We start from the raw sequence: 24964 nt of genomic DNA on the forward strand, positions 1-24964 counted from the left end.
CACCACTATATAGCCATCAGTCCGCTTATCCAAGGCAGCGATTTCGAAGCCTGACTGCCTAGGTGAGCAAGGTCATCTCGTTCAGAATGCGCGTAGCTGGTCATATCAAGGTGTACCTATGAACCAACCTGCCACCCGAACCTATTACCCTACTCCCTAATGCTCCATCATGCCGAGGAGAAAATATAGGGGAGGAGAGAGGATAGGCATCAATCAATCGAGTTCGTGCAATTTAATATCCACGTTATTGCAAAGTGGTCGGCACGCATACTATAAGCGAAGAGGTTGGAAAAGGGAACTTTCTTTTGGAGCCAAGAATGGGGCTTGATAGAATTGTCTCAAGCCACCCGAGTGATTGGGTCAGAAAGTAGATCTATGCATCGGGTGATATCGAGAGTCTTCGTCAGTTGACAGATTTTATTTCAAAGAACATTTTTGCCGCGAAAAGTTTCTTCATACTTTCCATGCGAGTACTTCAATGTCGTATTTAACTTGTATTGATTAATGGCCTGACTCCTGAGGCAACAAACCCAGACAAACCAAACGCAAAAAGTGCAAAACAAGCAAAACAGGCCAAACAGGCCAAACAATTACGAAACATGAAACAAGAAAGGTTCCCTGGGTGGCACACGTACCTACATGACAGTGCGACCCTTGAACCGAACAATCGCAACGTTCCAGATCATCTCGCATATCCGGCTGATTGGTCTGCCACTTGACGTGGTGTGGCGGTCTACCAATGAGACGGGTATTGATGGATCATATGGAGCATTAAACGTCTTGGGGCACGAGGCAAGGTTGACGCAAGAGGTGATCCCAATACATTGCGGGCATTGAGAAAGAAAAAAAAAGTGGCTCGTGAGGACAACTCTGCACAGTGGGAAAATGGTCCTCGAGTGGCTCCTAACGTTGATCAGCGTGGATCGAATGGGATCTAATAATAACTAGCCCAGACCTCCGAACCCACTTTTTTCTTTCATTTCTGGGCCTGACTAGCCTTGTCTCACCTCCGCTTGCTCGTTTTTCATCTTTGGGGGTTCTGTCTCAGACCCTCTCTTTTAAATCTTTCTTCCGCATGCTGTCCTGTTGACCTCCTCCGGCCCCTCGTTCATGCCGGATCAACACTCGTTCAACCGATATCGACGCAATGGATCTGCATAACTGGAGCTTAGCTGCTCGAGCGGATTCCGGGACGGACACCTTCCTCGACCTAATTGCGAATCCGTTCCGCTCTGCAGTAAGTCGAGGTTCTTTGAACCAGAGTGAATGGTGCGCTGACAGAAGATAGTTCACGGTCACCGCTATTTGGGCCTCGCTAGGCACATCCATCGGCGTCACGATTCTCCTCGCCCTCCTCTTCTCCCTTATCCGACCCCGTCACTCGCTCGTTTATGCGCCGAAGGTTAAACATGCAGACCTCAAACACGCTCCACCCCCGGTGGGAAAGGGCCTATTCGCTTGGCTCAAACCTGTGATCAAAACACGGGAAGCCCAGCTGGTGGAAACTGTCGGCCTGGATGCCGCGATTTTCCTGCGATTTGTGAAGATGTGTCGCAACATCTTCATTTTCTTGAGCATTATTGGATGTCTTGTCATGATACCGGTTAATATCACACAAAGCGCCAGTCCCAGCGACTCATCGGAGTCCTCTGCGTTCAACATGATGACTCCACTGAACATCGTCAACCCCACAGCCATTTGGAGTCAAGTGGTGTGTGCATGGGCCTTTGATCTGATCATCATGTTTTTCTTGTGGAGGAATTATCGCGCTGTCCGGAATCTGCGAAGGCATTACTTCCAGAGCTCTGAATACCAGCGGAGTTTGCATGCCCGAACTTTGATGATCACGGATATTCCTCCTGCGGATCGTACCGACGAAGGAATCTTGCGAATCACCGACCAAGTCAATCCTACGGCTGCTTTGCCCCGGGCCTCGATTGGTCGCAACGTCCGGGATCTACCAAAGATCATTGAAGAGCATGAAGAAGTTGTACGAGAACTGGAGTCCGTACTCGCCAAATACCTCAGGAACCCGGATCGACTTCCGGCCAAGAGACCCAAGATTCGACCTCCTCGTTCACAGCGAAGCAAACACCCTGGAGGTAAAGTGGACGCAATCGACTACCTGACCGTTCGCATCCGAGTCCTGGAAGAAGAAATCAAGCATGGACGCGCGTCAATTGACCGCAGAAACGCCATGCCTTACGGCTTTGCTAGCTGGGAGAATATTGAGCACGCTCACGCCGTAGCATGGAACTGTCGCCGCAAAAAGCCTCAGGGTACCATCATCGGACTTGCGCCACGGCCCAGTGATCTTATCTGGGAAAACCTGCCATTGACGAAGTCGGCTCGGAAGTGGAAACGATTTGTCAATTTCATCTGGGTCACATGCTTGACACTTGTATGGATCGCTCCTAACGGTCTGATTGCCGTCTTTTTGTCCAACTTGTCCAACCTGGGTCTTGTTTGGCCGGCGTTCCAGACTTCTCTGGAGGCCAATCCGAACGTCTGGGCCGCTGTCCAGGGTATTGCCTCGCCTGCACTTACTTCGCTCGTTTACCTCGTGCTTCCGATCATCTTCCGTCGACTTTCCATTCAGGGTGGTAGCAAAACCAAGACATCCCGAGAGCGTCACGTTCTGGGGCATCTTTATGCCTTCTTTGTGTTCAACAACTTGATTGTTTTCTCGCTTTTCTCTGCTGCCTGGGGTTTCGTGACAATTGTTGTCGATAAGACCAACAATCATGAAAATGCTTGGCAGGCTATCGTAGAAAGTCGGATCTACTCCAAGATGGTGAGTGCTTTGTGCACTGTGTCGCCATTCTGGGTCACCTATCTCCTGCAGCGAAACCTGGGAGCTGCAATCGATCTCGCACAACTGGTTACCATGGCTTGGGTCTGGTTTGCCAAGACTTTCCTTGCACCAACCCCCCCGACAGTCTATCGAGTGGACGGCGCCGCCAGCATTCGACTACGCCAGCTACTACAACTACTTCTTGTTCTATGCCACGGTAGCATTCTGCTTTGCTACTCTTCAACCGATTGTGTTGCCCGTGACAGCACTCTACTTTGGAGTTGATGCCATTCTCAAGAAGTACTTGTTGATGTACGTCTTCATCACCAAGAACGAATCCGGTGGCATGTACTGGCGAGTTTTGTTCAATCGCATGATTTTCGCTACTATCCTTGCCAACGTGATCATTGCCCTGGTGGCCAAAGCTCGCGGTACCTGGACGATGGTATTCTGTGTGGTTCCTCTGCCCTTCCTGATGATCGCATTCAAGATTTATTGCATGAAGACCTTCGATATCGATTGCGAATTCTACAACCGCGCAAACTTGAACGACGCCGAGGCATTGGGTGCACAGAAGACCGACAAGAAGGCTGCGGAACGGTTGAACTCCAAGTTTGGACATCCCGCCCTCTACAAGCCACTTTTGACCCCCATGGTGCACGCCAAGGCCGCGGAGGCATTGAAACAGATTTACCAAGGTCGTCTGGATCACGGAGACATGGGTGGCGAGTACTCAGATGTGGCCATGAACCCTATGCTCCCATCGCAGCCTGGCAAATCGTCAACCGATCCATCGCCCTTCGAGGTTGTTCCTGAAAACCATTTGGACTTCTCATACTACAAGAACCGCGCGGACTTCCGCGACGAGTTCGGCGGCGGTATCTACGGTCGACCCGAAGACTTGATGACAGAGCGCTCCCACACACCTCGTAGCCACTTGGGAGGTGAGTGGTCGCCCGGCTCATCCCGCGCCTCCTCACCGGCCCCCTCGCTGCCCACGATAGCACCTTTGAGGATAAACGAAGTCTCCGAGCATTCTGATCCTACAGGGCTTGTTCACCCAGCCTTCAGAGTGCCGCTTTCTCGAGGCGACAGTGGCACTTCAGTTCCTGGTGTCTATTCACACGGCGATGAAGCCGAGTCAGGTCTTCTCAGTCATGCACAAGTCCCTGCACAGACGGAGATGGCTAATCCGATTGATCGCTGGCGCACTCGTGGCTATGGTCCTGTCGATCAAGACGAAGACGAGCCTTCATACACGTCCTACGAAGCATACCGCGCGCAGCGCTGAGCTATTCATATGGGCCCTTTGGGCTTAACCTTGCATATATATTTCCTGTATTGTCCTGTTCAAAAGGCAATTACTGTTTCTGGGTGGTGTCAGCGTTATTTCTCAACACGAAGTTTACGACAAATATTCTCATGCCTGCATAGGCGATATACATCATGCAAATAATACATGTACTCTACACTCCAAGGTTGTAAATACTACCCTCAAGGTTTATGCATACATGGATCTCAAATGTCTCCAACTTCTGCTTTTCTAACCTTGGAACTCCCGAGGTTTAGGACTGAACCGCCTCCCGAGGTCCTACCTGAACATCTCCCCATTCAGCCTACCTACTCCTCTTCTAGCTAAACCAAACCACGACACGCACTCTCAGCATCCCGAAACATAATCAATCTTGATCTTGCACCCATCACCCCCCGACTTCTCCTGCACCCATCCGCAAATAGCACACTTTCCACTAGTTCGAATATCCGAAACGGCTTGTATCATCTCCGCCCCAGAACGTGAGCAACCGCGAGGCCCGGATACGAAAATACCACACCCGAAAGCAGAGGCATACATCCGAGCACAAACCCCCGTGTCACGCGTTCGACGTCTATGAATTCAAAGTCAGACTCGAAACGTTTCACTCCATCACCAAAAGATATCTGTATACATACCCTGTCATGTACGTGGCTGTAGGGTCGATCTTGGTGTGCGCTCTGTTACAGGCCCATGATAGTGTCGAGCTCAGTGCAATACTGCATGCAGATGATCCAGCGCAACTGACTGTTTGAGAGGGTGCTCGAGCCTCGAGGCTGAACTGTGGGTTCATGCTTTGGACAGGGAATGCGGTGGCCAGGCTTGTAGCTAGTAGAGCCATGGCCATGTGCACTGGGTTAAGATGCATTGTGCAACCAGGATTTCGAAATTTTTTGAAGAAGCAGATGTAGAAGAATATGCTGTCTGACTGGCTCAGGGCTTGATTTTGTGCTTTTGTGGACAAACAGTTGGTTTTCAAAAGGTTTGCTTTGTTGCACAAGCAGGCAAGAGCCCCTCAAAGAGATAGTGCAGTAATCTCTGTTGATTCCCACAAGACTAAAAATATAGTTTGAAAAGAGACACAAAGGCCCAAGGTTTATATAGTTGGGGCAAAAGATTTGGGCGGTTCTACAGAGTATGGCAACCAAACTAGTAGATGGGAAAGCGCTGTTGGGTGATAAAGTTAGCTGGTGGCAGCCAGAGGTGGACATATTCATTCATATATTAATTAAACGTGAGAAAAAGCGCAGTTGGGTCACATCCGATGCCCAAGATCTCTAAATAATTGGACTTAACGGAATGGTTCCTGAGACCAGCTTACTGTGTTGGTTGGTTGGTTAGTTGCTCTGACATCAACACTGACACCTGGTACATCAGGCATTAATTTAAGCCTGAGACATATGGCACCAGATCATGTGACCAAGTCAGGAACCGGCCAATCATATCATATGAACCACCTGGTTTGTAGAGCACATCGATCATGCTATACGTACATAGTACACTGGCTGATAAAGTTCGTGAAGAGAATACCTGGTAAATAATAATGAGACAAAGTTGAGAATTGGCGATATCCATAGTCTGCCTAGTGGGCCAAAATCGCATTTGCGCATCAGCGCAGCTCCAATCCGCCAGCAACCTTGACCTCCCCATTCCATCTTGCCCCAACCCACCATGGCGTGGTACTCTATTCTCCCACCTGAGCTCACCCACCTTGAGAGCTGGGCAGCTAGTTTCTTTGTGAGTGAAGACTACCACTTTTCGATCTCAGCCCCGTGTCGATGACGCAGTCGCTAATCTACCCCGGATTCCACAGTTCTTCCTCGGCCTCGTCACCATCGGCCCCTGGGCCTTCCTCGTTCTGCTCGATGCAACTATCTGGGGTTATAAATTGATTCTCTGGGAGCTTCCCTGGATCGGTGGGCGCGTCAGGGGTCGACAGCGTCCTCGCGCGCCGAGCTTGAATGAACGACCGGGCGGGCAGCGGAGGGCCTTCGGGTTGCGCGGGGTGGAGACTGATACTGGTGGGAGCGAAGGGGATGATCAAGTTGATGCATCGGACTACAGCCGAACGAAAGGTCACACCGACTCTCGGAATGTTGTGAGCTCTGCTTGCGAGTCACACCCCCATTCGAGTGGGGGCGGAGGCTTGAAACCAAGAAGCTCGGGGCAGCTATAACCCTTCGATCCGTGTTTTTTTCTCCTTGTCTGCAGCGATTCATCAACCTTGTGTTCTTGTATATCATCTGAGATCACACTTGGGATTCCGGCGTTATGGGGTTTCGCCTGGCTTCGTCATACCACTTTTGATTTAGCAAACATTGTGTTTTTGCTATCGCGACATTACATGGGCATGCATATCTTTTCATGAAGTTTGACTTCTTCTCTCAATGAACATATCACGTAGAATGCTTCTTGCAACTAAACCGTCAGCCGCACCCGTGGACCTTCCTGCCAGTCCTTTCGGCCGTGCCAACTTAATAAAGCCTCAAGGCTGTCATGTTACTTCCAGGGTGGAGAAATGCATCTGGAACGTCCTCGCTGTTCGATAATGATAGAGTCAATGCTACTTTGGAGGCTTTGGGGATAGACAAAATGCAAAGCAAGACCGCTATTGCAAACAGGAAGAGATGAGAGAAGCCATTTCTCCTAAGAAAGGCTTCGGATGACCGGGAATCCGATGCGGCTATGCAGTTCAACATACAAAGACGGAGAGGGTATTCGAGTAATTGAAAAAAGAACCGGAAGAATGGAAACAAGGAGACTGAAGCCGAATTGGAGCTCTCCAAGTGTCACCGCAGGTCTTATTTCAGACACAGAGGACGGCTTGAGCTGAACATTCAGGGTCGCATGTCGACGAGGATGAAAAATAAAGGCACATAGAACATGGCCTGATAATTATTCTTGTCCATCGTTGAGGCGCTGACCACGGAATGAGTAGAAATTGGTCTGCTTGATGTGCCTGGCCTTGCCAGTTCTTTCATCGTAGATGCAGAACCCATGGATTGCGGCATTGGGTGGTGTGTAGACTATGCCGGTTAAAAGGGTGCTCAAGTTCTTCATTGGCTTTCATTTGAAGGATGCACATACGGTGTAGAGAGATGGCAAAGTCATTTGGGTCGGGGTTAGAAATGCGATGCAGACCAAGTTTGTCGGACATGTAAGTGACCTGATCCTCGCCGTAGATCGTCTGCTTGGTCAATTGAGGTGGACATGATTCACCGTTCTCGATCTGCTTTTGATCAGGCCAAGAGTAGAGATCCTCCTGGAGTTTGCCCTTGAGGATCTTTTCAGAGTCAGTGCTGTGATACACAACAATGGAGAGATCGTCAATACCTTCATCACGCAGTGTGCATTTGCGTGATCGTGGATTGTACTTCCCTTCCCAGGGCTCCAGACGAGAATGAGCTGGGAAGTGTTAGATCATATCTAGCAAGAGCGCGATAGACTTACCAGGTTGCTCTTGCCATTGCCCTCGTCAATCAAGTTTCTGGTGTATGTCCGGCTGGCATCGCCAAGTGCGTATGAGGACCATTCATCTGGATTTGATGCATATCCCTCCATCAAAAGTTGTATTTGCATGGGGTCGACATCGCTGGAGTCAAGACCCGAGCTTGGACCCAATGCAGCGCTCAAATCCTGCACGAGTTTCTCGAAGGCATCAGTGGTCACCTCGGCGCCACGAGGCAATTCCGATTCAGTCCTGAGGTATGGCATTCTAGGTATGTTGATAGAAAGAATAAAGACAGAATACCCAAAACTGCGAAGTTTCGAGGGCGGTATCGGAACCTTGGAAGCCGATAGATGGCGCAATCGATGAATTGATAACCCCGGGCTCCAGAACGAATGTAATAGGAGAGAGGTCGAGGTTTCGGAGTATCAACACAGAGAAGAAAAAGTGATATGTGCAATAAGTGTAATTTTGGCTTTGTTGTGGGAGACAACGAAGAGAAGGAGAGTTATGAAGAGCGGCTACAGGACTACCAAATAGTCGGGGGTAGCGGATGGAGCCCAGGAAGGAGCTCACTTGTCTGATGTCAGGTGAGATATATGAAATTACATGAAATGTTGTTTAGATTCAGATGCAATGCGAATCACGATGGGCGACTTCCTGCGGATCTCGGCCTCAGGCAGCCTATGACATAATTGCCCTCGTTGCCTCAGGCTCACACCCCGCCCTGACTAAAAATACGGTGCCACAATTCAAAGATTGTCCGCAAAGTGCTTTCTTTCTCCGAAGTTGTCGCTCGACTACGCTGGTTCTTAGCGAGGGACTCAATTCATTTCTCGCATTTCTGCGACCTCCCGTTGATTTTGCCCGTGATTTTCTGGACCAAAGAGTCTTCACGCCAAGATGTCGACCACTATTGAAAAGGTGAGTGCGATCTTAGAATTTTAAGCATGGCGTCACAGCAAGCAATTTACTTACAATGCCTTTTTTTCACCGCAGATCAAGGAGATCGAGTCCGAAATGGCTCGAACCCAGAAGAACAAGAACACCTCGTTCCATTTGGGTACGCGCACACCGACCTCTCGTCGCCGATGACGTGCATCGCTGACAACTCGCAGGACAACTGAAGGCCAAGCTTGCTAAGCTCAAGCGTGAACTGCTGACCCCCAGTGGAGGTGGTGGTGGTGGTGGCTGTATGTATCAGCAACTCGAACGAACAAATTTTGCATGTACTAACTCGACGCTCAGCCGGTTTCGATGTCGCGCGTACTGGTGTTGCTAGTGTGTAAGTGATACTATGAGTTTTGCGATGGCAGTGCGCTAATATTTTGCAGTGGGTTCATTGGTTTCCCGTCCGTCGGCAAGAGTACACTGATGAATAAATTGACTGGCCAACATTCGGAAGGTTAGTTTCGAATCGCAAGTCGCATACCGATGGCCTCGCTAACCTCTTCCAGCCGCGGCCTACGAATTCACAACCCTTACGACTGTTCCCGGTCAGGTCATGTACAACGGAGCTAAGATTCAAATTCTCGATCTTCCCGGTATTATTCAAGGTGCCAAAGACGGAAAGGGTCGTGGTCGCCAGGTCATTGCTGTGGCCAAGACTTGCAACCTGATCTTCATTGTGCTCGACGTGAACAAGCCTCTGGTTGACAAGCGTGTCATCGAAACCGAATTGGAGGGCTTCGGAATCCGAATCAACAAGAAGCCTCCCAACATTATCTTCAAGAAGAAGGACAAGGGTGGTATTGCCATCACCAGCACTCAGCCTTTGACACACATTGACCCCGATGTAAGACCTCAGCTCATTCAAGACCGGGAACATGAGTACTAACAGTTACCAGGAAATCAAAGCTGTGATGAACGAATATAAGATCTCATCCGCTGATATCTCCATCCGATGCGACGCCACTATTGATGACCTGATTGATGTCTTGGAAGCCAAGTCTCGCAGTTACATCCCCGTCGTTTATGCGCTGAACAAGATTGATGCTATCTCCATCGAAGAGTTGGACTTGCTGTACCGTATTCCGAACGCTGTCCCCATCAGTTCAGAGCACGGATGGAACGTCGACGAGTTGATGGAGATGATGTGGGAAAAGCTCAAACTTCGTCGCATCTACACTAAGCCCAAGGGCAGAGCTCCCGATTATACGGCACCTGTTGTGTTGCGTTCTTATGCATGCACAGTCGAGAACTTCGTAAGCATTCATTGGCCCTTTGTTAACTGTTTTCCAAATGCTGACTGACAAAATAGTGTGATTCTATCCACCGAACCATCAAGGACGACTTCAAGCACGCCATTGTGTATGGTCGCTCAGTGAAGCACCAACCGCAGCGAGTCGGTCTTTCCCACGAACTCGCTGATGAAGATATCGGTAAGTCTCACTCAGCTCCCAACAACTCGACTTCCCAAACTGACTAGTCACAGTGTCGATCGTCAAGCGGTAAAGGATTTTCGATCAAATCCTTACCCCCACAGCCCGTAAGCAACGAGCTGATCCAAGCGCTGGGGGTGGAAGGTGGTCTGTGCGATGTCTTTGCGCCTTCGCGATCTGACAGGCACGGCGATGGGGACAGCTCCCCGTCAGACGCCACCGGACCCAAATGCGGATGGGTAGATTCAAGCACGGGCGAGATCAATGGGGAAATTGAGTCACGCATCTTGACATTCAATCAATCAGGTGCAAGCACCCGCATGGCTGCTTCTAATTGATTTTTTTGGGTTGCCTCTCGAACTCAAGTTAGGCTTGACAGGGGTCGTACAGGCCCAGGGACACGAGGCACAAGAGAGAAAAAAAAAGGAGACGCGGGTATCTTTGATATCCTTGGCACGCAGTCGATTTCTTTGTTAGTTTTGTGGCCCCTTGAAAGCGACCAGTCCATATTGTTATGATTACCCTTTCTTCAGGAGGCTCTTGTCTCTTTGTCCAGCGCAAAAGTTGTTAATTTTTTTTCCACCTCGTGATCAATGGAATTGTTTCACGGACCAAATATCTTATGTAGTAGAAGTGAAACGATGAAAGAGAGCCTATCTTTATACTGTAGTACACCGTACCAGTTATTTGATTGCTTCTGCAGTGCCTAATCAACCTGAGAGGACAAGTCAGCCACAAATTGCCTTCTTGACATGCAACTAAGTATGCGAATGAGAATTTCTACCATGTTCAACCAATCGCATGGCAGACTCAAAAATCGCATCATGCAACGCCAGCTCTTATCGTTCTACGGAGTATACGGACCCTACAGAACCCTGGGTTTTACCGAGGATTCCTGCATGAATCCTGTCGAGAGCTATCCGATTGGTATGTTCCCCTTACCATACTTGCCGTCCTGCACACATCCCTGGTCAGTAATTTTCAACTTTTATATGCTTGCAGATGGCTTGATTCCTTTGATCTTAATTGCTTTTTTATCTGTCCGCCATTTCTTTTTTTCTGCTGGGCTGACGAGTCAGGCACCAAAACGTAGTAATAGCACCGAGTCTAGCCAGGTCTTTCATTTGCGCATGCCGATCACTTTGCTTTTTGGCTGTCAGGTCCAAAGCCCCGAAGAAAATCGATAGCTTCGACGGAAGAGCCGGAAAGGTAATTATGGCGTGCATTTTGGTGCTAAGGGCCGCGACTCAACGCATTGACCTATTCTGCTATAACTTCGGCAATGTTGATCATGGTCGCGTATAGTGGTTTGAGGCCCACGAGAGCTTCTTGGTTTAGTAAATGCTAGGGCCAGACATCCGATAGGTCCAACCGTGCTAAATGACTACGGTACTGAAAAGGCTATAGAAGCCCCCGCCCAGGCCATGCAAGGAATCAAAAGAGGATCTGTCAACCGACTAGCACGTTTTCTGTCTTAGCTTCTGGGCCATTCCTTGGGCTGTTTGCTCGGTACCAAAATCTGGGAGGGAAAAAGAAAAGTACACAGATCTGCAGATTTGTATGCAAACTGCATGCCACTCAACCCACAAAATACATAGTACATGGAATCCCACCAAACAGACAAAAGCAAAAAGTGAGGCAAACTGAAAATCTCAGCACTCTTGCAACAAGCGGTGAATGGATCCTAGTTGAGTTGCGAACGTTTATCTGATCGACTCCACTAAGCGAACGTGCCCTGTAGCCAGGTCCATACCAGTGACACTGCACTACACCCAATGGCAGGGTCGAAGACGGACGGAGTAATGTAAACTACTTTCCTCATGAACCTCTCTGCGGAGACTTTCCTGAGGTGGAGAATCTCCCGCAAATCGCCGATCGGTGCAATGATGAAAACATCGCACTATAAAGGGGGGCTATTCACGATCTGGTCTGTTCTCAGATTCAAGATCGGCAGGCTATACCGTATGTTTACCGACGTATACGGAGTACGAACAGACATACCTGTGGACTAGTATACTTCGTACCTGTATACCTGTATACCTGTAAATTATGAAGCTTCATCAGGTGACTGTCAAGACACCAATCCCCGGCAGACCTAATTTTGTTCTCGTGGAGGTTCCATCGGTCATCCCCGTCGCATTGCATTGCATGAAGCCATGCTCTTCCCCGGAGTCGTGGCCCGAGAGTGTTTGAATTATGTCATGGAGTTGGAGTAATTGAGTTCTAAGTTCTACACTATCTCTTACTTTGCCTCAAAGAGCACCGAACCTTCTCAATACTGGTTCGCTCTTCACCTAGTACTTCCCGACTTTATCCACCACTAGCCTTCCCATAGGCCGGCAAAAATAAGTCTTGATAACTCGCCGGAGATGGCCCGGGTAGGATTGCAACGGTCTGAGGTCCGTCGATCGGTACCTGACTCGAGTGTGCACCCTTACACTATATTTATGTCTGTTCCTGCTTCTGTCCAACGGCAATTTCGGTCAGAGCTTGATTGATATTGACGGCCAAGAAACGACGGGCCGTATGGAAAGAAGCAAATATACGGATTGACCCGTCCATAGGTTGGCGATTTCAATCCTGACCGGTCTAGACTGCCTTGCTCCGAAATGATGAGATGCAATTGCAAGACCGATTCCTTAAACAGATCAACCGAAATAGTATCCATCAATGGCGTCAGCCCATGATCGACTTGAGATTTTATAATGGGCTGACCATGGAACGCGAATAATCGAACATTGTGTGAGAAACATTGGCGGTTATATTTTATTGTTCTGAGCTAGGGGGAATTGTTACTTAATTTTAATTACGGAGTACGCTCGTTTAGCTTCGCTTTTGCTTTTGCTTTTTTGTTTTTCGGCCGATCTTACTGGCGCAAAGTTACAAAAACCGAGGACAGTAAGCACGATGATTGGCACTGCGACCGAATCAGCCCTCGGCCGTCAAACATTCTCTACTCCGTGTAGTGACTCGGTATGGAGCAGAGCAGCTGGACTGGGGATAATTTGTCAACTATTCGACAACCTTGATAAAAGCTCCGTGCTGATTTGGAATTTGCTTTTTTGTCCCCTCCTTTTTTTTTCTCTGTCGAAGATCTTCTGTTTCTTTGTGGTTCAGACATGCACTTGGAACAATGTTTCGTGGATTTTATGTGTTGCATTTAATAGCAGGCAGGTTTGACATTGGTCACCTCGTGGTTTGGATAAGCGGGGGCTCTCGTATCGAGTACTCCGGACTCCATACTTGGATTTCGAAAACTTGGGTAGCATTTACTAGACCGCGTCCAAATGGGAATCCCGAGCAATAGGACGGAGTAGTGTATAGAACGTGAGATATAGCCCCTATTTCGAGACGACGCCCTAACATACTATTTTTTTGTCCCCCTTTTGCTTTTATCAGACTCAATTGGCTCTGCACATTTTCTACAAAGTTCCTCGCTCGAGTTCTTAAAGCAAATTACATCGGAATATTGAAGGTTGCCGGGCCGGAGGGGACCGCAGTGGGTCAGTGGAGCAAAGCAGTGCTGAAAGGCGCCAAAAAGGAAAGAAAAGCCTCATTGGAGGATGTTCCCCTCTTTTACTAACTCTGCTCGAATGCCTTCTCTGCCTTATGATAGGGCAGTTCTCCAACCTGCTGTTCGGCCCTTGTATTCACTCGTATCAACCGTAGGGCAATCTCAGCAGCGGATTCGTCCATCCATAGATGATCCTTGCTGCTCCTCATCTGCTAATTTTGACCGTGTCGTTTCTCGTGGATTTCTTCTGCGGTTTTTATCCTGAACTCAAGATCGGCACGTCTCTCACATCCATAATCTCGCCCCAGTCTGGTAGTCCCATGGACACAGTTCTGTCCAATCTAGGGATTTGCTCGCTAGCCCGCTTCATGATTTGTGTTTATCATGAAGACCTCGGACCCGTCCTATTTCCGAATTTCTTCACAACCGTGCCCCTTCGTCACATGGACAGACAAGCCATTGAATGTTGAGTCTTCATTCGGCTCAACGGTTTGCTAGACGGGAAAATGGCTTTCGGCTGAGACCACACTTGATGCTGCACTAGTGTTTCCCTGCTCCCGGTCCACCCTGATCGCCCTTTATGCCCACACGGGTGTCATGCGCACTCTAGGTTCAGCGGTTTATCGATCCGCTCTCGTTGGGCAAATCAACCCCGATCTAGGCTGTGCTTTTCACCGAAATTCGTTCATCCCCCGGATGATCGACCCTGATTTGACGGGGCGTTCTTGGACAAGAGCGAGACCAGAATGACCAACCACCGCGAAGGATTGTTAGTCTATGATTCAGAGTTTTCGACAAGTTGAAAAATTTGAGCAGTCATGCCGAAGTCTTCGGGTATGTATGAATGGGTGTCTACATTGGGTATCTACTTTATATTGTCAGTATAAAACATACCATCAGGCTCAAGCTTGCCGGGGAGAAAGTGTCCAAAATCAGACTAATAGTAAAAAGAAAAGAGCCAAAAAGAGAAAATAGAGAAATAAAAAGGACACCAAAAAAAGAACCAACCAAGTAGATTTCCATACTCTTACAAGGTAATACGAAAATCGAAATAGGCTTGACGAGATGCAACCCCTGCCGCAATATATCGCGCGGCCAACCAACCAACTGTCTTTCCCCCTCTATTTACAAGGATTATGTTTAAATTGCGCATGTAAAAAATAAACTAGATGTTTCGTTATATACCAAGGTAATATCGTTACAGTATTACTTGAATATGATATTTTTGTCTTTTTTGGGCGGTTTAATTCCTTTTTTTAAAGACCAATCATCCCAGAGTAGGGATTTCTCTAGGTTATCATTGATTTCTCCGGAGTCCTCTTAGTTGCAATCAAGATTCGACTTCTGCGATAATTTGATTTTTCTTTTTAACTCACCTCACCTCTGACTTCTGCCATATATACTTTGGTTACAGCTGTTCTACTACCTTTAGTAAATAGCTTCCTCATCTCGGGACATTACTCTGCTACAATCTCACCGGTAATTTTATACAGGTCGACAGCAGTGGAACATGCATCAGTTCTTATTGTCTCACTAGATTGTCTCATTGTTCCCAAATTCTTTTGTCTCTTCTTTATTGCCTACCTACCGAGCCCTACCCCACCAGCACAAAGGACCAACCTTGGACGTGGAATATTCAATAGACGATTCCCGAGGTCCTCCATGGAAACTGAAACTCAGCATGCGCCAGATGGCGAATTTTCGCATTCCCCATGGGTGGAAGTAGGCGCATTTGCTTCTCCCCAGCACTCGCCTCCGATGCCAGAATATAGTGGATTTGACTTTGGTACTTCCACGATGGTAATGGATTCTCCCTATGGCATGTCGATGCCGCCGCCGTATGCCACTATGCCGCTGCCTATGCCTGCGCATTCGTGGCCCAGCATGCTTGCAACAAACCCGCCTTTTCCCGAGACCGGGATGCACGTTTCCGCCCATGCTTCGGTTTCGCCTACCACGCCAATGCTCCAAGTGCGGAAGACCTCCACCGGAGGCTCTACACCGAGAAGGACCCTGACCGATGAGGATCGCCGACAAATGTGTCTATATCATGAGGAAAACAAGACTGCCAAGCAGACTGATATTGGAGGTGAGCACGTGGTTGTCTTGAAATATTACGGTACTAGGGCTGACTCTTCGTTACAGCGCTGTTTGGAGTGGAACGAAGGTACCTTTTGCAATGTGCTTCTGGTGATCAAATCTAATGCTTTCTTTTCTAGTACTGTCTCCAAAGTCTTACGCCAGAAGGAGAAATATCTCAACCCTGACGATGGAAGTCGATCTGCCATCAAACGTGCTAAAGGCAGAGTCCCTGATATTGAGAAAGCTCTGGCTAATTGGGCCAAAAATTACCAAAGCCACGGATATCCCCTCAACGATCAGCTGATCAAGGAAAAGGCTCTTTTCTTTGCCAGCACCTGTGGCTGCCCTGAAGGAAAAGAAAAGGTCTGCACTACAGCTTGGTTGGAAAAGTTCAAGCACAAGAACAACCTTCTCGGCGCAAAGGTCCGCAGAGGGTCTGCGCCCCGGAGCAATTCCAACAGCCCTACGAGAATCAACACCAACTTTGGATCTGCCTTGCAAAGCCCCACTGGAACCTCGCCAGCATCTCCTATCGATGGATTTGGATCTCCATTATCCCCCAAGAGCCAAGAAGGCATCAAACGTGACGTGGTCGACACACTCTCCGATGTGACAGGTGGATATCAGCTTGGATATTCCAACAGCGCTGGCTCGATCGATACTTGTTCTTCAGCAGGCATGATAAGCCCAACCTCAACCTTGCTATCAGAAAGCCCCTTCTCACCAACAAGCCAATCCCGACTCTCCAACAACTCCAACCGGCCACGCAGCCAAACTTTCCCTCTCCCCATCGACCCAAATCTCCTCTCGGCCGATGAGCACGTGCAACAACCATCCAAGGACAAGAGCAATCAGCCATCTCTCTCCATTGCCACTCTTGAATCTCCCCTAGAGTTGGATGAGTCAAAGAACCTGTTCGATTCTCCAAAGCTCATTAAGCGCAACCAGAGCAACCCGGAGTTCAAGATCAAATCCATGCCCCCCTCATCGTCAAACCCTATTTCGCCAATCAGCACGCCTGGTTCCCCAACTCAAGAAGAGGCTCGAAGTGCCCTTGAGCTGCTGATCAACTATTTCGAGCACCGGCCTGCTACTTTGGCCAACCATGAATATGTTACCATGGGTAGGCTGATGGAGCGTCTGGAGCTCACTAGAGGCCCGGCTGGGATGATGAATGGCTTGCCACGGATCGATGAGCATGAGGATGCTCCCCGCTTGACTAAGAAGAGGAGCATCCATAATCTTGGATGAGCACCCTGGCTGCCTGCCCCTTCTGTCTTTCTTCCTCTCCTATTTTCCAGTTCGTTTTCTTCTTTTTTTTTTGGCTGTTGTTTTACAGTTCGTTCCCCCCGGTCCTCCTCCTTGTGATTCCCCCCTGTTCTCCATCATGGTGAGCTTTTTTCCTTTGGTTTTATGCATGCATGTCCTTGTACGAACTTTCATATCCCTTCTTTACTGCCCCACAGGAAGAAACCCTGACAAACCTCACAAAAAACGTACACGATTCCGAGGGGGCAACCTCTATCTTCTCTTTTTCATTGGATATTGGAAGCGGCGCAGGAGTCTTGCCGCCGTTATTTTCTTAGGGTCTTTTTGCTTTTTGCTGCTTTTCATAATGTTGGCTTGCTATATCCCCCCTGTCTCTGACTTTTACCTCCCCCTCCTCCCACATCACTCCGTTGTACTGCATCTTCTTACGCTCTTTTCCTTATTGTCTTGCTGGATTTCTTACACTGGGCCGCCCACGCGGAAAGAACATAATTTTTTCGGGCTCTTACAAATGAGCCTGCATGTCAGATTAGTCTCTTACCCTTTTCATGTTCCTACTTTCCTTGATCTCCATTTTTTTATTATACCCCATTTCCCCTTTCTTTTTCTACAACGAACCTGATTTTCACGCTTAGGTTTGGTCTTATGCTGGTCATAAGCAGGACACATTACATTCAAATTCAAAATTTGCTACGGACGAGTATGGACGAATAGTAATCTGTAGACAAGAGGATACTTGATGTAGTGAATAGGTATGCCCAGGGGGCTGCTCTACTACTTCGTTCCGCTTCCTAGGAGCTACGCGCCTATACATGGGAGATAACTCCAGCTTTGGCCATCAGATTCAACTTCCACCGCAAGGCTGACGCCTCCATTTGAACCCACTTTGGAAATTTCCAACGTTGTCCACGGGTCCCAGCGTATAGAAGATGGTAAAGATATCACATTTAATCTAGAGGTATTCAGATAACCTGTTCTTTCAACTATCTTTACGTTTTACACTGCTATTATGTATATTGAGTTATCTTTGAACGATCTGTTTTGTGCTCTTCAAAGAGTTCCATCTAAATATTAAAAAGCAGGTGGCACGGATGCCACCCCGCGATCTTCCATCAAGTCCTCGACACTGCGCTCGGCCATTTCAGGAAGGACCTTGGACAGGACCACCTCGATAATAGAGTATACTAAGTGCTTATTACAGTATTCATCGGCAAAGACATCGAGAAGATCAGTCTCTACTGCTGATATGAGATCAAGCGCTTCAAGATCGATCTCGACGGGTTGTTCGTCTGTGCGCAGCGGGTTAGCGGGAACGTAGCCGCTCCCCACGTCGGGACGGGTCGATATCGCGGAATGCGATGGCGAATGCGGATCAGCCCCCTGGGACCAGGACGCATCCTCGGCGATAGAAGGTGGGGAAGGGGTGGCAAGACAGGGCGAGTTGTCGGTGCTGCAGGTACCATCCCAGCTATAGGGCGGCGGAGATGCCGAGGAGGCGACACCAAAGAAAGTACGTGCGACGGTGCGTGGTATCAAAGCGACGAGGCTAGCTGCACATCGCCGCTTGATAGCGGCGATCTCTGCTTGCGATGGACGGGCTTGCTTTTCTGTTTCGGTCGGCTTATCCAATGATGGGACTTCGACTGCGACAGGAGCAAGCGACACTGGCGCTGTTGGACCACTACTGTTGCCGCCGGGCCTGGGATCATTCTTACCAAGTGACTGAGAATCCCTGACTCCTTCCATTAAGGGAGCATCAAGTGCCGGTGAGGCGGCTTTCTGACTGGACGTCTGCACAGACCGCGGATTTGAAGGTCCAGTGTCCACGGCCTGAGATGGACGAGCATTGGCTGGAAACAACGCGGTTCTTGTTGCGAGAAGAAGGTTGGGCAACAAAGTGGGGGTGAGCACGTACTCCTCAATGGTCTCTCGAAGGAATCTGTGGAGTTAGCATATCTCGAATCATGACGTCGTAAAAATAGCAAGGCGCAAAAATTAAAATTAAAAAAAAATGAAGCGAAATTCCGCTATGACTGTGGAGCTCTCGGGACGTTGTGCCTTTTTTTTTCGCGCATATTTTAGTTCGTAATATGAGGTCAAGGCCACCAAATAAGAACCGGCCGTATAGAGTGGGGGGAGGCGGAGCAAGATCGGCTTAGGCATGCGATGCGAAAGGAGCTTGGGCCAATTGCAGGGATCAGACTCCCCTAAGGGACGTCAAAGAAAAGTGACCCCCTCTTCAGCGGGTAGCAGCCTGTGCCTGGCGCACAAGCGGGCTTCATGCACGAACCTCGGTCGACTTGCGAATTCCCAACCTCCCCGAGACGAATTTCGTTCATTGGACCAATGCAAGTAAATCCACTAGCCTCGGGGCTTCTTTTGTTTTTTATTTTTATTTCTTCTTGGTCTCATGCAAGCGCCGCAAGCCAGTGTAGTTCCACCGATGGGATGATCGACATCAGTCCATTTTCGTGAATCCTTTGGGTCCTGCATCATGCTGGCCCCCTTTTTTTCGTGCCAAGGGCGTGGACAGTGATTTTCATTTGCACTTGTTCGGCCGCAAATCAAATTCTTTGAAAAGTTGGCACATGTCGCAATCTCAGATTCACGCGAAAGAGTGGACGGCGCGGCACGGAAAGGGCCGGGCCCCGGCGCTATTGCACACAAAGGGACTTCTCTTTTCTCAAAGGCAACCAGAGCGACGGGGACGGGCAGCCATCCCTGCTCGAAATTCGAGGTTCGCTCGGACCAGGTCGGCGGCAGCCAATCTGATGTCAGAATGGACTAGTAAGCCTGACGGTAATAACCGTACAGTAAGGAGACGCCGTAAAGTTGTAAGATGACTGTAAGCCGCAATCCCGCCTTTTTCCAAGGTTACAGCCAGATCAAGTGATCGATGCGGCATGCGAGCAAGACGCTCCCTGTCCCACACTGACTCGCACAAGTGACACTTGACCTGAAGATCGGGGTTCGGAAGATCGCACCGTTGCTCCACAGCCGAGCATTCATTTCCCAAGAGGGCCTGAGTCCGGAGGGGAGGGCTTGGATGTCGCAGGGCGAAAGGCACCGCAGATAAGAAATCATAGTAGAACTCACCTATCAAGAATTCCGTCCGTTCCACCGACCCTGCCTGGGCCTGCCAGAATAAGATGTTGGAAGAGAGCGAGCATTCCACTCAGCCATGGCATTCGACGAGAGATCCGAAGTATCTGCGAGGCCATAGAATACACCCGATAGTCGAGTACTGGGCGCTTATTGGTGACGTCCTTCGAAGCCATCCCCCCGCCCTTTTGGTCCTCGAGTGCCGTTGGGGCAACTGAGACACCGACACCGTGCGAGGGGCCTGGACTCGATGCGACGCGGAAGAGACCTATCGCAATGAAACGCAAGGCGACGTAACCAATGTAGATGGTTTGCAGAACGTTCCATATCCAGGCGGTGGCTGGAAATGACGCCGAAGGCTGGACCTTGTCCTCGGTCGAGAGTAAGCCAAACTTCTCCAATCGGTTTATTTGAGAGTCCGGAGCAGACTTGGTGTCATCCGTTTGAGGCTTCTCCAATCTAGCGGCGAGTTTGGCTATAGTTTCCCAAATGAACCATCCTTCGCATGCCCGCCCGCTAATTTGATTACCCAGGATGAGGTCAGCTATGACATCGGCTACCAAAGCTCGGAGACTGCTGTTCTCGAGATCCTCGCTGGGAAGAAGAACGGCGAGGCTGCCATTGGCTAGTAGCCGGCGATAGGCTGCTTCGTTCTCGCTCTGCTCCACAAGCGTGTCTGGATCTGTCGCATCTGGCACTGGCGATAGACCAGGATGCGGGTTCAGCTCATGGTAGAGTGTGCGGTACGACGTGGGCAAACCAGAAAGATGTGACTGTTTCCTGGCCAGTCTGTATGCTACGAAGTGAAAGGGTCAGCACAAAGTTTTCCACGGGCCTTTTCCCCTCTCTGCGGTATGACCAAGAACCCCCAAAGAAAAGAAATGGAACAGTCGAGTCTCACAGTGTACATGTGCTTCCACAAGCATGGGGATTTCATCCAGGGCCAACTGTGCAACATCGATTTGGCGCAGTCTTTGCTCAAGGGCACGCGTGCAATGCGCGATCACCTGAAGGACCTCATTCACCAAAGCCTGGTCAGAGGTAATCTTCGAGTACCACGTATAGACGAATTCTTTTATTACAATGGCGAGAAGGGCGTAGAGTTGACGATCGACGTCATTGGAGCTCGTGAGGGGAGGTAACAGCTCTTCCGGAGGCTGTGGGGAAGACGCTCCATAACTGCCGTTCTGAGGACAAAGAACGCGTCGAATGAGGGCGGCGGTAGCTTTGTCGCCAGTTGAGTCTATTTCCTCTTTGCTTGTGGTTTTTTTGGTGCGCAGTCGGGAGGAAGGACGCGATGGAGGCTGAAGCGTGGTCGGGGATGGCAGCGCGGTGGATCTCGAGCTGGAGGTTGTCGGCCCAGCCTTGAGATGGGAAACCGGCTGAAGGCCGGGGCGGGAAGGTTCGGTCATCTCATCACATAGCCATAGGATCCTTGGGGCCAGTCAATAACCATCAATAGACAAAGGGAATCCTTGTGTTTTGAGGCAGTCTGAGGCAAGTGACATCCCAAGTTGAATCGATTGCCTGATCTGGAAAGTAGGGCTTAGGGCACGTAGATAAGGGCGATAAGGAGTCCCATGGATGCGGGGATCGTGTTTACTTGGGGGGTTGTTTGGAACCTTTTGTTTCTTTGACTTTTCATCAATTCTGTTAACATACATTATGACTATATCAGCGACTGAGTACAGCGCGACTCCCTTATGGTTGGACTGCGACCCAGGTGAGTTGACATCCTGCTACCGCGATACCCCAACTAACTGTTTCCAGGCCATGATGTAAGCTCAGGGGAGATATCCCAGTGACAGATACATACGGAGATACTGATTTCCTAAAGGACGCTTTTGCTATTTTGATAGCCGCTCATCATCCCAGTCTGCATCTTCTCGGCATCAGTACTATACATGGAAACGCATCTCTAGAGAACACAACTGCCAATGCAGGCAGTATCTTGACGGCTATTGGCAAGCCCGATATTCCTGTCTATCCTGGTAGTCAGAAACCGTTCTCGCGGCCAGCCCTTCATGCGCCTGATATTCATGGTAAGTTCCGTGATACCCAAATATCTTACAGTTTTGGTGACAATCATCAAGGCGAATCGGGACTTGACGGTACCGACCTTCTTCCCAAGCCTGCCACACCACCTATTTCCGATAGAAACACTATCCTGGCTATGCGAGATACCTTACTGGCACAGCCAAAAGGCGTCCCCTGGTTAGTTGCCACAGGAACTCTGACCAATGTAGCTTTGCTCTTTGCAACGTTCCCCGAAGTTGCCGAGCATATTGCGGGGCTGAGCCTCATGGGAGGTGCTATCGGCGAAGGGTTCACCGATGCTCCCATGAGTCGACTTCCTGGTGAACAGTCCAGAATCGGAAACGTAACTCCTTGGGCTGAGTTCAATCTTTATGTTCGTCTTCAAACTATTTCATATTGTGATGCTATATCTAACTCGGGAAATTATCAGTGCGATCCAGAGTCATCGCAGTCAATCTTCAGCAACCCAATTGTTGCTGCGAAGACTACAATCATTGCTTTAGATCTAACACATCAGGTCCTGGCCTCACAGGCTGTCCAAACCCGCATCCTGCATGGTTCGATCCATTCAGACCAGGAACCAACCGTCCTTCGACAGATATTGCATGCCCTTCTGACCTTCTTTGCTGCAACTTATGAAAAGGCGTTTGGGCTAACTACTGGCCCTCCTTTGCATGATCCCCTGGCCGTGGCAGTGATTTTGTCGACCTTGAACCCGGCGTTTGCCACTCAGCATCCCAACCAGACTCTTAAGTTTGACGACAAGAATGGAGAACGATTCGCTCTCCATATTGTTACAGACGGACATCATGGCGAAGATGTCTCAGTCACAGGGCATATGGGGCGATCTATAGCTACTCCAGTGGACGGTCCCGGCGTTGCAATTCCCAGAGGTGTTGACTTGGAGGCGTTCTGGAACATGATCTTGCAATGTGTCCAGCTAGCCGATGACTGCAATGCCGCGAGCGTTGCTTGATCATCTTGCTATACGCCACACAATTTTTTGGAAAGAGTACTATAGGTGGCATTTTGACTTCTAGACTTTTCGAGGATATACTGCCATGAATATTAGATATTTCCCAACACCTTTTGATAGAAAGAGAAGACTCTGATGCTCATATGCCACCGTCCATAAACTTTGAAGCAGATCATAGTGTAAGCTCACTGCCCCTGGCTAATGCGCAGGCTTCGGCGTTTTTATACACCGCATTAAATTACCACTCCCGGATCGACCCATCGGGGCCAAAGAACTCCTTAGGCTGCCAAGCCGGGGTGTTCTGAGCAACGCGGCGCACGACATCTTCATCAATCTCAATTCCCAGCCCAGGTGCTTTGAGCGCCTCCACGTACCCATCCTGGACATCAAAAACCTTGGGATCTTTGACATAACTGGTAATATCGTACTCTCCCGCCTCGAGGTTGTAGTGCATTCCAATGCTCATCTCTTGAATGACAAAGTTAGGAATGGAGAGATCAACCTGCATACAGGCTGCGAGTGCAATCGGCCCCAGTGGGCAATGAGGCGCAATGGCCACATCATATGTCTCAGCCATGTTGGCAATGCGTCGGAGCTCAGAGATTCCACCACAATGACTGATGTCAGGCTGGAGGACATCCACGCTGCCATCCTCTAAGAATCGTTTCACATCCCAGCGGCTGTAAAGTCTCTCGCCGAGCGCAATGGGACATGAAACATACTCGGAAAGCTGTTTGATGGCCTCCGGATGCTCCGAAAGAAGCGGCTCCTCCAGGAACAAAGGCCGATGTGGCTCGAGTGCTTTGGCGAGCTGCTTAGCCATGGGTTTATGGAGACGACCGTGGAAATCTAGTGCCGCATCCATGCCCAGAGCTTTCACGGTCTTCAGACGTTCGACGCTGGAATCCAGCACGGCGGGGGAATCGAGCCAGTTGACATCCTCCGTTGCGTTCATCTTCACGGCTTTGAACCCTTGTGCCTGACGGGCCTTGGCCGCTGCCCCGACATCTGCCGGTCGATCACCGCCAATCCAAGCGTAGACAGATAGCTTGTTCCGTACCTTGCCTCCCAGAAGTTGATAGACAGGGACGCCTAGGCGGCGGCCCTTGAGATCCCAAAGAGCAATGTCGATTCCGGAGATGGCGGACATGAATACAGGTCCGCCTCTGTAGAAGCCGAGGCGCCATGCCATTTGCCAGATGTGTTCAATGTCACTGGGTATGGTTAGCCCTGTTTGTTCAACCGTCAGGCATTGGAGTCGGAGTGACCTACTCAGCTTCATAACCTTCAAATCTCTGGCACAGAGCATTCAGAGTACCCTCCACAGCCTCAGTATGACCTTCAAGCGTGCTTTCACCCCATCCATATTTCCCTTCCTCGTCTGTCACTTTGACAAAAAGCCATCGGGGCAGTACCCGAAAGTATTCAATGCTCTTGATTTTGACCATTTTTGCCTTGGTACTCTCGATTATGGGTTCGAATATGCTGTAGCTAACTTTCAAGTTTGTGAGAAAAGAAGCTCTTAAGCATTTTGTATGAGGGGTAGAGCTGCGAGCCGAGCATACTCGGAGTTAGTCCGCCGTGAGGAAGCGATAACCGGATCGCCGACCACGCGGAGCGTGGGGAGCAGTCGGCATGCAAGGATTTGAGTGAATAGAAGGATGGCGAGTGAGCCTATAGGGGGTTCGGCCTGGAGTTGGGATATATGCAGTGTCCAAGTACGGAGTACTCCGTACGGAGTCCCGAGGGACGGAGTATGTTACGGAGTACGGAGTACTTGGTAGGATATTTGAGTTCGCAGGTGTCCTACTTTCGCCTTAGGCGTGCATTGTACATTATCGATGCCCAAATCGCTCGTCTTCGGCGCATAAATTCACGTCCAACAGTCCTAGTGCCTGATCGCCCTTGTACATGGGACAGTGGTCTATACTGATTAGCCACTGTTGGTGCGGGAGTCTCAGGGGCTCACTATACTAACAAAGGGATATGGAGTATTTGTTTCATTTGTTTCATATAGTACATTCAATGTAGTGTTCATTCTAGTTAACT

The 24964-nt window shown here is 49.5% G+C and overlaps 9 protein-coding genes across 9 annotated transcripts; 5 read left to right on the forward strand and 4 right to left on the reverse strand.

Annotated features, from left to right (window-relative positions):
- Window positions 1-1147: 1147 nt before the first annotated feature.
- Window positions 1148-4085, forward strand: N7506_002582 (putative DUF221 domain protein; the record flags this gene model as incomplete). Its single annotated transcript, XM_056951877.1, has 3 exons — window positions 1148-1237; window positions 1289-2896; window positions 2940-4085. The coding sequence occupies 3 exons, from the start codon at window positions 1148-1150 to the stop codon at window positions 4083-4085; spliced, it is 2844 nt and encodes a 947-aa protein (XP_056815028.1).
- A 1692-nt stretch (window positions 4086-5777) lies between these two features.
- On the forward strand, window positions 5778-6282 carry N7506_002583 (uncharacterized protein; the record flags this gene model as incomplete). The annotated part of the gene is made up of 2 exons (XM_056951878.1): window positions 5778-5843; window positions 5920-6282. 2 exons carry the CDS (start codon window positions 5778-5780, stop codon window positions 6280-6282), a joined length of 429 nt encoding a protein of 142 aa, XP_056815029.1.
- Window positions 6283-7001: 719 nt separating this feature from the next.
- Window positions 7002-7820, reverse strand: N7506_002584 (putative cysteine dioxygenase Cdo1; the record flags this gene model as incomplete). The annotated part of the gene is made up of 4 exons (XM_056951879.1): window positions 7002-7132; window positions 7194-7389; window positions 7440-7511; window positions 7557-7820. 4 exons carry the CDS (start codon window positions 7818-7820, stop codon window positions 7002-7004), a joined length of 663 nt encoding a protein of 220 aa, XP_056815030.1.
- A 637-nt stretch (window positions 7821-8457) lies between these two features.
- Window positions 8458-10008, forward strand: N7506_002585 (GTP-binding protein RBG1; the record flags this gene model as incomplete). The annotated part of the gene is made up of 9 exons (XM_056951880.1): window positions 8458-8478; window positions 8554-8617; window positions 8673-8747; window positions 8803-8839; window positions 8889-8959; window positions 9012-9349; window positions 9402-9758; window positions 9815-9935; window positions 9989-10008. 9 exons carry the CDS (start codon window positions 8458-8460, stop codon window positions 10006-10008), a joined length of 1104 nt encoding a protein of 367 aa, XP_056815031.1.
- A 3506-nt stretch (window positions 10009-13514) lies between these two features.
- On the reverse strand, window positions 13515-13819 carry N7506_002586 (uncharacterized protein; the record flags this gene model as incomplete). Its single annotated transcript, XM_056951881.1, has 2 exons — window positions 13515-13658; window positions 13739-13819. The coding sequence occupies 2 exons, from the start codon at window positions 13817-13819 to the stop codon at window positions 13515-13517; spliced, it is 225 nt and encodes a 74-aa protein (XP_056815032.1).
- Window positions 13820-15111: 1292 nt separating this feature from the next.
- N7506_002587 (DNA-binding domain-containing protein) lies at window positions 15112-16782 on the forward strand (the record flags this gene model as incomplete). Its single annotated transcript, XM_056951882.1, has 1 exon — window positions 15112-16782. One exon carries the CDS (start codon window positions 15112-15114, stop codon window positions 16780-16782), a length of 1671 nt encoding a protein of 556 aa, XP_056815033.1.
- Window positions 16783-17871: 1089 nt separating this feature from the next.
- N7506_002588 (PXA domain-containing protein) lies at window positions 17872-21314 on the reverse strand (the record flags this gene model as incomplete). Its single annotated transcript, XM_056951883.1, has 3 exons — window positions 17872-18739; window positions 19897-20698; window positions 20804-21314. 3 exons carry the CDS (start codon window positions 21312-21314, stop codon window positions 17872-17874), a joined length of 2181 nt encoding a protein of 726 aa, XP_056815034.1.
- A 253-nt stretch (window positions 21315-21567) lies between these two features.
- On the forward strand, window positions 21568-22915 carry N7506_002589 (uridine-cytidine N-ribohydrolase; the record flags this gene model as incomplete). The annotated part of the gene is made up of 4 exons (XM_056951884.1): window positions 21568-21625; window positions 21673-21680; window positions 21740-21944; window positions 21996-22915. 4 exons carry the CDS (start codon window positions 21568-21570, stop codon window positions 22913-22915), a joined length of 1191 nt encoding a protein of 396 aa, XP_056815035.1.
- Window positions 22916-23153: 238 nt separating this feature from the next.
- N7506_002590 (mandelate racemase/muconate lactonizing enzyme family protein) lies at window positions 23154-24363 on the reverse strand (the record flags this gene model as incomplete). Its single annotated transcript, XM_056951885.1, has 2 exons — window positions 23154-24129; window positions 24188-24363. 2 exons carry the CDS (start codon window positions 24361-24363, stop codon window positions 23154-23156), a joined length of 1152 nt encoding a protein of 383 aa, XP_056815036.1.
- Between the last annotated feature and the right edge of the window lie 601 nt (window positions 24364-24964).

Source organism: Penicillium brevicompactum (genome assembly GCF_028827555.1).
Source record: "Penicillium brevicompactum strain IBT 35665 chromosome Unknown utg000001l_segment0_segment1, whole genome shotgun sequence".
NCBI classification, from domain to species: Eukaryota; Fungi; Ascomycota; class Eurotiomycetes; order Eurotiales; family Aspergillaceae; genus Penicillium; species Penicillium brevicompactum.